Below are 13,494 nucleotides of genomic sequence, written 5' to 3' on the forward strand. Positions count from 1 at the left end.
GCCTAACACTTACATATCTGCTGTCTACTGCAAATAAGTGGGCCCTGCAGACTCAAGATAGGAAGATTTCTTTCTCCTCAGAGGGAGAGCAGGGCCCTGGCACTCTTGCAGCCTCTGCTCCCTCAATCACAGTGCTTTAGTGACGCAGTCAGCTGTTTCCCAAGGTCAGATTCATCAGTCCCCCTACACTGCAAAGAGCGGCCAACAGGACGGTCCTCGAATGCTTTTGATGTTGGCGTCATTCCATCAGCTGCAAAGGTGACCCGGCACTTTTCAAATTACAGAGCTCTCAAGGACAGTTCCCGCAGGAGAGATGCCCCACAAGGAAGCTGGGCATCCTGTCAGGAAGACCAGCTGTACAGGTGGGGCTGGCTCAGCTTCTAGGGACATTGGGAGGTCAATAGAAACCAGCACCAAGTTAAGGTAAGATCCTGAGTGAGAAGCCCAGATTTTTTACAAACAAGGACACCAAGGTTGCTCAGCTAAGACTTAAGACGTCTACACTCAACAAGCCATACTTGATCCAGTCAAAAAAAATTGGCAGATACTTATATCTTTTGGACAAAAAAGGAAGAGAAAGAGAGAGAGAGAGAGAGAGAGAGAGAGAGAGAGAGAGAGAGAGAGAGAGAGAGAAGGAAGAGAAAGAAAGGAAGGAAGGAAGGAAGGGAAGAAAGAAAGAAAGAGAAAGAAAAAAAGAAAGAAAAAGAAAGAAAGAAAGGAAGGAAATAAATGACATGCACTGAGAAGTTTTTTGGCTTTATTGCTCAATAGCGTCTTACTTTCCCTAGCACAGTCCCCCTGCACAGAGCTTTGTTTAGGAAGGAGCCCAGCGTCCTCCATTCACTTCCCTGTGAACTTTAAGTTCTTCAGGGTGGCGCTGGGGAGGAAGCTCAGTGGATAAGAGTGCTGGTGAGCAAGCTCGAGGACCCCAGTTCGAATCCCCTGCATCCAGGTAAGAAACTGGTCACAGTCATGCATAGCCTCTGCCTCGATGTTGCAGGTGCTGATGGTGGAGTGTTGGAATGTGGGTCAGGCAGGAAGAAGCTCCAAGTTCAGGGGGGACCCTCATCTCAAGGCAACATGGCAGAGAATAATCGAGGACCACACTTGACAAGGCTCTCCAAAAATTAGTTTCCACTCTGGCCTCTGCCCAGGAGCACACCCCTGCACATACCAACATCTACACGCACAAAATTAAAACAATTCTTCAGGGTGGCATTTCAAACCTTTTAACATCTATCTCGGCCTCATCCTGGCTTTCTCTGCTCCCTTCCCTTGTCCAGTTAGCACACCCGTGGTCGCCCCTGCCTCAAGGTTTTGAGAGACACTCTTTCCAAGATCCAAATCCTTGTTGTCTCTTTTTAATTTCCTTGAGACAGCATCTTGTGTAGGCCAGGCTAGCCTCAAACTCACTATGCTGCCCCAGGATGACCCTGAACTCTAAATTCTCCTGCCTCTACCTCCTGAGTGCTAGGGTTCTAGGTGTGCACCACCATGCCCAGTTTACCCAGTGCTGGTGACAGGATCAGAATCAATCTACTATGGCGGTGCTTCTCAACCTTCCTAAGGCCGCAGCCCTTTAATACAGTTCCTCACGTTGTGGTCACCCCCAACAATAAAATTATTGCTGTTGCCACTTCATAAATGTAATTCTGTTACTGTTGTGAATCATAATGTAAATATCTGAAATGTGGGATATCTGATACAAGAACCCTTGTGAAAGGATCGTTCAACTCCCAAGGAAATTTGACCCCATAGGTTGCGAACTGCTGTACTGTGGTGTATCTTAGAAGGCTCTCTAAAAACTCCACATAACCTTCCTACCTCTGATATTTCTGTCTTCTTTTCTGTACCTCCTTAGGGAAACATCTAACTTGAACTTGCCTCTACAGATGTCGCCTATCAGTGTCCCAGCTTGGGGGTTCTGCTCTTTCACCTCTGCTTCCTCTGCTTTCTCTGAGCAGAGAAACTCCGCAATCCTTGATCTGCTACAATCCCTTAACCCCGCCCACCACCATCTTAGCATCACAATCTACCTTCAGAAAAAGATTCTGTCTGTCATGATGCTCTGTCTGCCATAATCCCTCTACCCCAGGATGCTCCCTGTTAGTGACTTTTCCAGCTCTGCTTCATGTCATACCTTAACTTTCCTTGTTGTATTCAGAGTTGAGCTGGGCTCTCTCTTCCCTTGGGTTTGTACAGTGAAGCTCTTTAGTAGAGAAATCTGCCTGACTTATCAACTTTTTAAATAAAGATTTATTTTATATATGTGAGTACCCTGTAGCTGTCTTCAGACACACCAGAAGAGGGCATCGGATCCCATTACAGATGGTTGTGAGCCACCATGTGGTTGCTGGAATTGAACTCAGGACCTCTATAAGAGCAGTTGGAGCTCTTAACCGCTGAACCAGTCCCCTGACTTATCAATTTTTAAAAGACATATCTTTACTGTTACATGTGTATATCCACATGTACATGTATGCAGGTACCCACAGAGGCTACAAGAGAACGTTAGATTCCCAAATACTTGTAGTTCCAGGTGGTTATAGGTACTGGAAATCAAACATGGCTTCTCTGGAAGAGCGGCAAGTGCTCTTAACCACTGAGCCATCTTTCCACACATTCTTTAATAAGAATCACGAATATTTTTTCCTTCAACATTAGTCTAGTCTTCCCTAATCTCAAAGGTAAGATAAGCAATGATGGGGTAACTGAATCTAACATGGCATGATGGGACACTCTCCCTGTGCCAGGGAGACTGAAGTGGGAACATGGGAAGTATGGGAATAGCCTGAACTACAAAGGCAGTTTGAGGCTATACTAGACTACATAGTAAGGCTTTATATCAGAAAACCAAAACCAAAACAAAAAACCAACAAAACAAACAAATACCTCCCCCCTCCCATTACTAAGTTAATGAACAAAGTGAGTGACTGTCTTTTCAAGGGTGTTTTCTCGTTAGTTTGTTTTTGAGTCAGTGTATCGGGTAATTCAGTCTGGCTTCTATCATGGTATGAGGGCTGAGGGATGACCTCGAACTTCTAATCCTCCTGTCTCCCCCTCTCGGTACTGAGATTATCCTGTCCCCCCCATCCCTTTTATGTGATTCTGGGGCTCTAACTCAGGGCTTCATAAATGGTAGGCCTAACTGAGCCACATCCCCAGACCTCAGACTACCCTTTACACAAGTGTTTTCTAGTCCAGTGATTATGATAAAAAAAAAAAAAGTTTGTGCTTTGTACTCATTTGTTTGTGTGTGCATGTGTGTATTGTGGCATGTATGTGGGGGTCATGGGACAACTTCGGGGCCTGGGTTTCTCCTCCTACCATGTGGGTCCTGGGGAGCAAGCAGAGGTTGCTTGGCAGCAAGCTCCTCTACCCGCTGAGCCCTCTCGCAGGTCTTGCTTCCCCTTCTGTTTTGGATTCATTTTTTTTTTAAAGATTTATTTATTTTATGTATGTGAGTACACTGTCACTGTCTTCAGACACACCAGAAGAGGGCATCAGATCCCATTACAGATGGTTGTGAGCCACCATGTGGTTGCTGGGAATTGAACTCAGGACCTCTGGAGAGCAGTCAGTGCTCTTAACCGCTGAGCCAACTCTCCAGCCCCTTGGATTCATTTTTATCTATTGCGGAAGCACTATTGAACGATCTCATCCTTAAAAAGAACAACAACAATAATAACGAAACAAAAATGAATAAATAAAATAAAACCCCCACACGCCCCCAAATCCCCTGAAATTCTCACGGGGGGAAGCTGTTTGTCAGTGAAGATTAGATTGGAGAGCATGACTCAGTCTGTTAACGCTCAGAATTCATTCTAATAAGATTTCCCTTTCTTGTAAACCAGGACACTGCAAGCGTATACATCTTTTGTGGATAATGTGCTTGCCAACACAACACTTGCGTTTTCCTCTCTTTTCAAATGACACAAATGTTGGTGGGTCTTTTTTGTTTGTTTGTTTCTTTGGCATAAGAATTCGTTTCAACTCTTGCAAACTTGCAATGTATGTAAAGTGTCAATTGCAAGATGTCCTGGACCAAAAAAAAAAAAAAAAAAAAAAGCTGTTCTCCAACCTCATGTAACATTAACTCCCATCTGGCAGAATCTTGGCAAAGGCAATTTTGGGGGAGGTGAGGGGGCCCACTTCAATACCACAAGGTATATAACAGACTAGACAGGATCGAGTGGGATGCTAAGTTGCCATGATGACGTTATGGGTGGGAAATGGAATTGCAAGGGGTTGGCAATTTTCTTTCCAATTCCCTAGATTTTTTTTTTAAAGCACTAAGGTAACGAATGGTTTTCCCTTGGGTAGAATTGCCCAGACGGGCTGGTCCTGGGCTTGTATTTCATTTCGGTGACTGTAATGAGTAAGGCGCGAGCCACACACTGCTGGCTGAACAGAATGCATTCTCCTGTTAGACAAAGAGCTAAGCCTTAGGTACACAAAGGCTAAAAGAACGTTTCTACGGTCTGACTTTTGTGCAGAGTACAGAGCAGGACTTGGACCCAGAAGCTGGGGACAGTAGGGTGTCACACCGGGAGAATATTACCCAGAACAGACCCTTAGTACCTGGATTCTGCTCGAAGCCAAGGCTAGAGGGACACGTATTCATGGCCGGGAGAGAAATTTCCAGAAGTAGCGTGTTTATTTTGGTTTGTGTTCTCTAGGCTCTTCTCTTTTTTCCTAAGCAGTCCCAAGCCCCATTGTAGAGGTGGAGAAGGAAGCAGAACCAGGAGAACTCTGGGAGATACATGTGAGGGTCAAGTAGAACATTGTATCAAAGTGACTGAGAACAGAAAAGTAATACTCAATAATTCACCCAAGAAGAGTTGTGATAGTCAAGATTCACGAGTGAGCACTGATTAGAGTTTAAAAGAAAACTCATTCTTTATGTCGGCATTTCCACCCACTCAAAACTCGACTGACCCTTGCTTTAAATCTTAGGCAGTTGTAGAGTTAACCCAAGAGAAAAAGGAGCGCCATTTTTAATGTCCTCTGTTACAGGAGATTTATACTGGGGGGGGGGAGGTTCTTATTTTATTTGGACCACTGCTCCATGGGGGAGGTCTTTCTATTTTTAGATCAGAAAACAGCTCTGGGGGTTTGAGGTAACTACCCAAGGTCACACAGGAAGTCAAGGGTCGAGATGAGAGTTTATGTGTGGCCTTGCCTCTGAAACACTAGGTTTCGTCGATTATGTCAAATATTAATCAATCCACGCATCGAGTACTCTCTTCCAATCAAGACTTCGTCTCTGCCATTATATATGGACAGAGAATCAATTCCTTCTCTTCTTGATTGTGGTGCTGTTCAGTCAGTTAGAATGAAAATGGGCGCTGGTGAGAAGTCACAACATGGAAAGGTACAACCTGGCCCCTGGCCTCACACACAAGCTGTAGTCCATGTACACACATGCGTGCCCACACAGACGTAAAAAGAGAGTATTAAAAAAAAAAGTTGAAAGAGAAGCGTGTGAAACCCTTTGGCCTTTCTCTACTTATAAACTCCAGCTTTTGGAGAGAAGACAACCCTATATTATCTGGTGTTTCTACCCTGGTTTAGTGAACTTTGTGTCTCTTGTCTTGCTTCAGGTTGTGTCATGTAGAATGCTAAGCTGTAAGAATGTTCATTAATCCATCCTTCCATTCATTATCTACCTATCAGTCACCTGTATGTTCCCTCTCCCTCCCTCTCTCCCTCCTCCCCACTCTTTCTCTAGTCTTCTCATTTGATTTTTTGGCTAAATCTTCTTATGGTAGCAACTGTTAGAAGACCATAATACACACTCTACATGCTTGTAATCCAAGTCTCATTGTGTGATAGAGCGATATCAATCTTACGGTTGTTATGTGCTGAAGTAATATTATACTTAACTTTATGAATAGCACGAGAGTTCTGTAAGGTAATTCCATTCATACTATTTGGTTTGATTTGAGGGTTATAAATACGACATGATCTTCACGGATTCTAAATCTCCCAAACGAACTGATTTGTTAAGTGGGAACGTTCAATGCGATTATGAATTTTCTGAAATTAGACACTTGGTGTGAACAAATACTTCTCAAGAGAATGCTCTACGTTTGAAAATCCACACTAAGGCTCAGCACGAACTCCAACAATGGGTTATTTATTTGTCGAGGCTTTGTTTTAAGAAAGAGGCACCGTCGGGATGTTTACAGCGGATCACTGTGGCGTACTTTGGCATCTAGCTGGTTGAGCTATTTCTTGTCGGAGTCACCAAAGCACACTAGGGGGAGACAGGAGATTAAGTAGGGTGCCTGCCCCTGTGACTGACCTGACCAGTGACAAAAGCAGTGACTGACTTGAGCTGGCTAGTTAGATCCATCTAGAAAAGCAGGCATGCGGTATTTATGCATGGCATTGGGCTCCCTCCTCTGCAAGGTTTTTCCTGAATCATTTTTATTTTATGGGGATGAATGCTTTGCCTGCCCATGCATATGTGCAACATGTGTGGGCTTGGGCCCCATGTTGACTAGAAGAAGATGTTGGATCCCTTGGAGTTGGAGTTACAGGTGGTCGACAGCTTTCATGATGGGTGCTGGGAACTGAACCAGGGTCCTCAGGAAGACAGTACGCATTCTTAGCCACTGAGTCGCCTCTCTAGCTCCTTTCAATATTTGGGCTTTTGTTGCTCTCGCTTGTTTTTTGAGATGGGGTGGGGGTTCTCATGTAGTCCAGTCTGACCTTGAACTCTTGATCTTCCTGATTCTCCTTCCCAAGTACTGAGATTAGGAGAGCATTACCATGCTGGGCTAAGTTCCCAATAGTTGTGACAGAAAATGGAAGCCATCAGTCCATTTTGTATGACGTGGGCAAACCTGGAACCTTTCGTGTCGCCCAGTGTTTGTGCCAACAATTCAAACTCTGATGTGAAGCTGTATTTGAAAACCTCCTCTCTTAAGAGAGGCCTTGCTATGACTTTGTTTTTGGCAAGAATTTGTTTTTAACCGGGACAACCACACTCCCAAGACTGTAAAGGCAAGCTGAAGTTTGCTTTTCTTTTTCTTAGTTTTAAGCTGAGAAATGCAACCAGTTACATTCCAGGGCTGGGGTGTGTGTGTGGGTGGGGAGGGTGTAGGGTAAATATATGAGCCATGACTGTGTTCTATCTGTGTATACATTTCTTTTCACTCTTACATGAGACTCGAATGCCACTGAGGTTGGGGAGAAAAGTTACACCCCAGAAGGACCAGCATCTAGCCAAGTGCCTTAAGGCCTTTTGACAAACATTAGGGAGTCCATCTTACTTTGTATGTCCAGTGAATGAGTAGTTTTGGAGTATGTAGTGTACTCGATGTGCTATGGTTATAGAGACAGACATGCATATCTCTGTGCCAAGGTGTGGCTCATGTAAGGATGGGGCACTGGGCACCTTGCAGAAAAGCATGTAGGGCAGATCAGGCTTAGAGGCTTGGTGCCAGCATCTTGGGAGGCAGCACTGCTCTCAAAGCCCCCAATGCATCTGACCAGGAAATGCAAGCCTGCAGCCTCATTAGTAAACAGCAAGAAGCTAGTCAAGAGAGGGAACTCGACATTTAGAATTGTTCTAGAATAAGGACTATATCGAGTCTCTGACTGGGCTGGGGACTGACGCAAAAGAAATAAAAATGGGAAGAGACCATCTGCCACGGGGAGTCTTCTCCCAACAAGTACCAAACATTCATGCTAGCTCGGAAGACGGTGAGAGTTCAGTGCCGAGAACAGCAGGCAGTCCCCGGCAGAGCATTGTTGGCTATAAAGAAACCCAGCCACAGAGATCTTGTTGGAAAATAGCAACTTCCACAAAGCCTTTGAGTCAAGAGTGGCATCTAAGACCGGGTCCAAAATGCTTCCCTGGGGAGTGCTCACACTCCACCCACCGTCATCCCTGGTGAGTGCTCACACCTCACCCACTCTCACCATCATCCCTGGTAAGTGCTCACACTCCACCCACCATCATCCCTGGTGAGTGCTCACACCCCACCCACTCTCACCGTCATCCCTGGTGAGTGCTCACACCCCACCCACTCTCACCGTCATCCCTGGTGAGTACTCATACCCCATCCACTCTCACCATCATCCCTGGTGAGTGCTCACACCTCACCTACTCTCATTGTCATCCCTGGTGAGTACTCATACCTCACCCACTCTCACCATCATCCCTGGTGAGTGCTCACACCCCACCCACCCTCATCCCTGGTGAGTGCTCACACGCCACCCACTCTCACTGTCATCCCTGGTGAGTGCTCACACCCCACCCACTCTCACCGTCATCCCTGGTGAGTGCTCACACCCCACCCACTCTCAGTGTCATCCCTGGTGAGTGCTCACACCTCACCTACCTCACCGTCATCCCTGGTGAGTGCTCACACCCATCCACTCTCACCATCATCCCTGGTGAGTGCTCACACCCCACCCACTCTCATCATCCCTGGTAAGTGCTCACACCCCACCCACTCTCATCATCATCCCTGGTAAGTGCTCACACCCCACCCACTCTCATCATCATCCCTGGTGAGTGCTCACACCTCACCCACTGTCACTGTCATCCCTGGTGAGTGCTCACACTCCACCCATCATCATCCCTGGTGAGTGCTCACACTCCACCCACTCTCACTGTCATCCCTGGTAAGTGCTCACACCCCACCCACTCTCACCGTCATCCCTGGTGAGTGCTCACACCCCACCCACTCTCACTGTCATCCCTGGTAAGTGCTCACACCTCACCCACTCTCACCGTCATCCCTGGTGAGTGCTTATACCCCATCCACTCTCACCATCATCCCTGGTGAGTGCTCACACGTCACCCACTCTCACCGTCATCCCTGGTGAGTGCTCACACGTCACCCACTCTCACTCTCATCCCTGGTGAGTGCTCACACCCCACCCACTCTCACCATCATCCCTGATGAATGCTCACACCCCACCCACTCTCACCGTCATCCCTGGGGAGTGCTCACACCTCACTCACTCTCACTGAGTGCTCACACCCCACCCACTCTGATTGTCATCCCTGGGGAGTGCTCACACCCCACCCACTCTCACCATCATCCCTGGTGAGTGCTCACACCCCACCCACTCTCATCGTCATCCCTGGTGACTGCTCACACCCCATCCACTCGCACCATCATCTCTGGTGAGTGCTCACACCCCACCCACTCTCACTGTCATCCCTGGTGAGTGCTCACACTCCACCCACTCTCACTGTCATCCCTGGTGAGTGCTCACACCCCACCTACTCACACATAAGTACCTGCAGTCCATGCCACTGCATTGGTAAGAGCTAGAATGAGCCAACAGGCCAGGCAATATCAGTTCAGCATGATGGCATGGGGGATTTGGGGAATGCTTCCTTGCAATTGAATAAGCAGAGACCCAGATACTCTGGAACATCATGCTCTCTTAAACTCCAGGAAGATTTATATGTAAGCATCTTAAAACTTCTAGTATGTCTCACCGTTTTTTTTTAATCCCCATGGGGATTGGAGCTAGAGATTTCTATATGCTATGCAAGAGTTATGTCTTAGCCCTAATTACACTGTGTGTGTGTGTGTGTGTGTGTGTGTGTGTGTATGTGTGTGTGTGTGCATGTGTGTGTGATGTGTGGCTCATGTGTGTGCAGGGACATGCGTGTCGTGGAAGGAGAGGTTGATGCTGAATGTATTCTTCGATCACTCTTTATTTTATATTATTTTATATATTGAGGCAGGGATTCTCAGTTCAACCCAGAGCTCGATCCTCTAAGTCCAGTGAGGTAGCCTACTCTAAGGCTCCCTGCCTATGCCTTCATGTTCTCCGATTACAGGCCAGCTGCGGTGTCCATCTGGAATTTACGTGGGTACTGGGGATCTGAACTCCCGTCCTCACACTTGTGTGATACACGCTCTGCCCACTGAGTCAACATCCCCAGCCCCATATTAAAGTTACAATGCCCATGGCTCTTCTTACGGAGAAATATTTAAGATGACAAGGAAGTTTACTGTCCTGGGAAGGAAAGGGGGGTGGGGGAGGGTCAGGGTTGGGGAATCATTCATGCAGAGAATGCCATGTTTGAGGGATATACCTCTCTTCCATTTGTTTAGGCAGGAATTTGGTCTGCACCAAATTAGAAATCCCCCACCCCCACCCCATTCCATAGCAGAACGTAAGAAAGCAAGACGGGCTTTCCTCTTCTGATTCCTCTGGGCCAGTCGTTCTCAAACTGTGGGGTGGGGGTTACATATCAACTATCCCACATATCAGGTATTTACAATATAGTTCACAACAGTAGCAAAATTATCGTTATGAAGTTGCAATGACGTAATTTTATGGTTGGGGGTCAGCACAGCATGAGGAACTGTATTAAAGGGTTATAGCATTAGGAAGGCTGAGAGCCATTGATCTAGTAATGCTTCCTTCACATCCACATTGTTTCCTGACAGGACTGAAGGGATGTAACTCTAGATAACACTGAACGGGTAGTAGTGAGGGGTCCCCTTCCCCCCATTTATTGACCGTAAGCCAGAAGCCCGGGGCACAGAAAGAAAGCTGTCTAATATGCTATCCCCATCTCAAATTAACCGCTGATGTTCATCTGGACTCTGATGCTTGTCTCCCTGTGATCTGACCATGGTTTGAATGCTCAATGTCCCCTATGGGCTCATGTGTTAAAATAACAGGTCCTCAGAAAGCGGCGCTGTCTGGGAAGGCTGTGGAATCTTTAGGAGCCTTCACTTAAGGAAGTGGGTCACTGGGAGAGGCCTTGAAGCTTTAGGGTCCTATACTACTTCCTGTCCACACTCAGCTGCCTGTGCCTTTAAGATCTGAGGGGTGGGGTTACGGTCACGTAAGCCTCCTTCAACAATGTAGCTGCCCTCCGCTATGCCTTCTCTGTCATGGTGGGTTGTATTCCCTCCAACTTAAATGAACTCTTCCTCCCTGTAGCTGCCCTTTTCCAGGCAGTTGGTCACAGATATGAGAAGCCCTATTGTCCGTCTATCTGAACTTCCTACGGTAGTGGCTCTCAGCCTTCCTGAGGCTGCGGCCCTTTAATACCGTTCCTCACATTGTGGTGATCCACGACAGTTATTTCATCGCTACTCTCTAAGTGTGATTTTGCTGCCATTGTGAATTGTAATGTAAACATCCGCTATGCAGACGGTCTTGCGCAATCCCAGTGTGTGTGTGTGTGTGGGGGAATCGAAGGGGTCGCGACCCACAGATTGAGAACCACTGCCCTACGTGTTTGCCTCTGATGCAAGATGAGAAATGATTTGTTCTTTTTGTGAGGAAAGACTACCCACAGAGACAGAAATAAGGTCATCTTCAATCAACTCAAGTTCCAGAGGTCCCAATAGTCACTTATTGGTTGAGTGAATAAATGTCACTAATAGTCAATAAGACAGTAAATCGAAGTGTGACCGGAATAGAGCTGGTCTGTCAGGCTAGGTTCAGAGATGTGGAGATAAAGACTTTCGGAAGTGGGGACTGGTTACAAGGCAGGGACCCCGCTTATGAGGCTTGGTTAAACAGACAACACTGGGTTTTGAATAGACTTCCTCTGGTTCAGATCTGAAAACACATGAAACTGGAAAAACGAAAGTCTTTGTATGTTTTTCCTTTTCTTTCTTTTTTGTTAAGATTTATTTATTTATTTATTTATTTATTTATTTATTTATTTATTTATTATGGGTACACTGTAACTGTCTTCAGACACACCAGAAGAGGGCATCGGATCCCATTACAGATGGTGGTGAGCCACCATGTGGTTGCTGGGATTTGAACTCAGGACCTCTGGAAGAGCTACCAGTGCTCTCAACCACTAAACCATCTCTCCAGCCCTTCTCTGTTTTTCTTAGCTGAGACTTGTACTTTATTTGGTCAACTTCAGGTTCTTTTACCCCCTCCCCATACAATCTATTCTGATCGTGGTTTCCCCTCCCCCGACTTTCCCCAGATCCTCCCCACCTTTCCGAGTGCATGCCTTCTTCTTCACTCTCTTCAGAAAACAGGCAAACAAACAAACAAACAAAGAAGCAAGCAAACCAAAATAATAGGAAAGAAAGAAAGAAGGAAGGAAGGAAAGTAAGCAGGAAAGCAAAGAAAACAAGAAACAGGCAAACACAAACCCTATAAAAACACAAAATTGGAAACCAGAATACACAAGCAAAAGACCAGGAAGACCAAAAAATGCCCGGAGAAATTGATGAGCTAAAAAGTCTATGAAATACCATTGAGTTCATTTTGTCTTAGCCATCAACTGCCCGACATGCGGTCCGTCCTTCCCTGTGGTTAATACGTTTGGCGAGACTCTATTGGAGATCTTTTTTTTTTTTTTTTTGGGGGGCGGGAGCTCCTGTCTACTCTTCCCTCTCAGCACCGGGACCCTGTCTGGCCTGAATCTGTATAAGCCCTGTGCACGCTGCCACGGTCTCTGCGCGTTCATACATGTGTCGGTTCTGCAGAGTCGGGAAGATGCTGTCTCTTGAATGTGATTTTAATATGAATTGGGGCTCTGTGATGCACTCATCCTGACTGGGATTTCAGGCTGACATGGTGGACAAAGACCTTGGTCACTGGAGGGTGTTTTGTTCTTTTAACTTTAGATGACAAAATTCTAGTGGCCGACTTGCCTACCCCCAGTCAAGGGCTGAGCTGGGAGGCTCACACACAGTATGCTATACATAAACAGCCATTTAGATGCATACCATATACACTGGAATGACGATTACTTCCCAAGAGACAATAACAAAGCAGAGAAATAAAATAGCATTTCTCCATAGGCCAGGGGCCAGGTGAGGGTTTCTACCTCTGGGAGAGTCACACAGGCCCGGGCCGGGGAGGTTCACTTACCCTGGTCTTGGCGTCGATCTTCGCACCCCGGTCGAGCAACAGCTTTACCATATTTGCGTTTCCCCGTTTCGAGGCAACATGCAAAGGAGTGATGTCATTCTGCAGAGGAAGTAGAGAAGAGGTCACAGGCTTGACACACACAGCCTAAGCAGGACACTGTTCCCCAAGCCTCTCCCACACTGGCCTTGTTCCACTCCCCATTTCCCCCTTTCAAGGTATAGATGTCACACATTCCAACTTCTCTCTAACAGCATCCTCCCCAAAACCAGACTCAGGAATTCCAAGAGAGGCAGTCTATTAGATGAGGTCCAACTTTATTTTATTGCTGCTGGTGACTGACTACCCAAATCTTATTTGTTTTCTTCTATTATATTTCAGTTTTTGTTTTCATCGAGACAGCGATGACTATGTGGCATGGGCTAGTCTCAAACTCACAAAGCTATGCCTGCCTTAGAAAGCTAGGTGCTGGGATTAAAGACACGCGGCACATGCCGGATGGTCCAAATCTTACATTTTCTTTTGGTAAAGATTTATTTTATTTTATGCATAGGAGTACTCTATCTGCATTGCCAGAAGAGGGTGCCAGATCCCATTACAGATGGTTGTGAGCCACCATGTGGTTGCTGGGATTTGAACTCAAGACCTCTGGAA

General features: G+C 46.4%; 1 protein-coding gene across 3 annotated transcripts in view; it reads right to left on the reverse strand.

The window, feature by feature from the left end:
- Ank3 (ankyrin 3) overlaps positions 1-13,494 on the reverse strand; it is a 317,856-nt gene that overhangs the window by 158,865 nt on the left and 145,497 nt on the right. For all 3 annotated transcript variants that reach the window (XM_032888731.1, XM_032888729.1, XM_032888730.1), the window contains one exon: positions 12,844-12,942. In XM_032888731.1, the coding sequence (XP_032744622.1) occupies positions 12,844-12,942 (99 nt within the window). The remainder of the gene's footprint in view (positions 1-12,843; positions 12,943-13,494) is intronic.

The sequence above is a fragment of the Rattus rattus genome, chromosome 18, assembly GCF_011064425.1.
Source record: "Rattus rattus isolate New Zealand chromosome 18, Rrattus_CSIRO_v1, whole genome shotgun sequence".
In the NCBI taxonomy this organism is placed as follows: domain Eukaryota; kingdom Metazoa; phylum Chordata; class Mammalia; order Rodentia; family Muridae; genus Rattus; species Rattus rattus.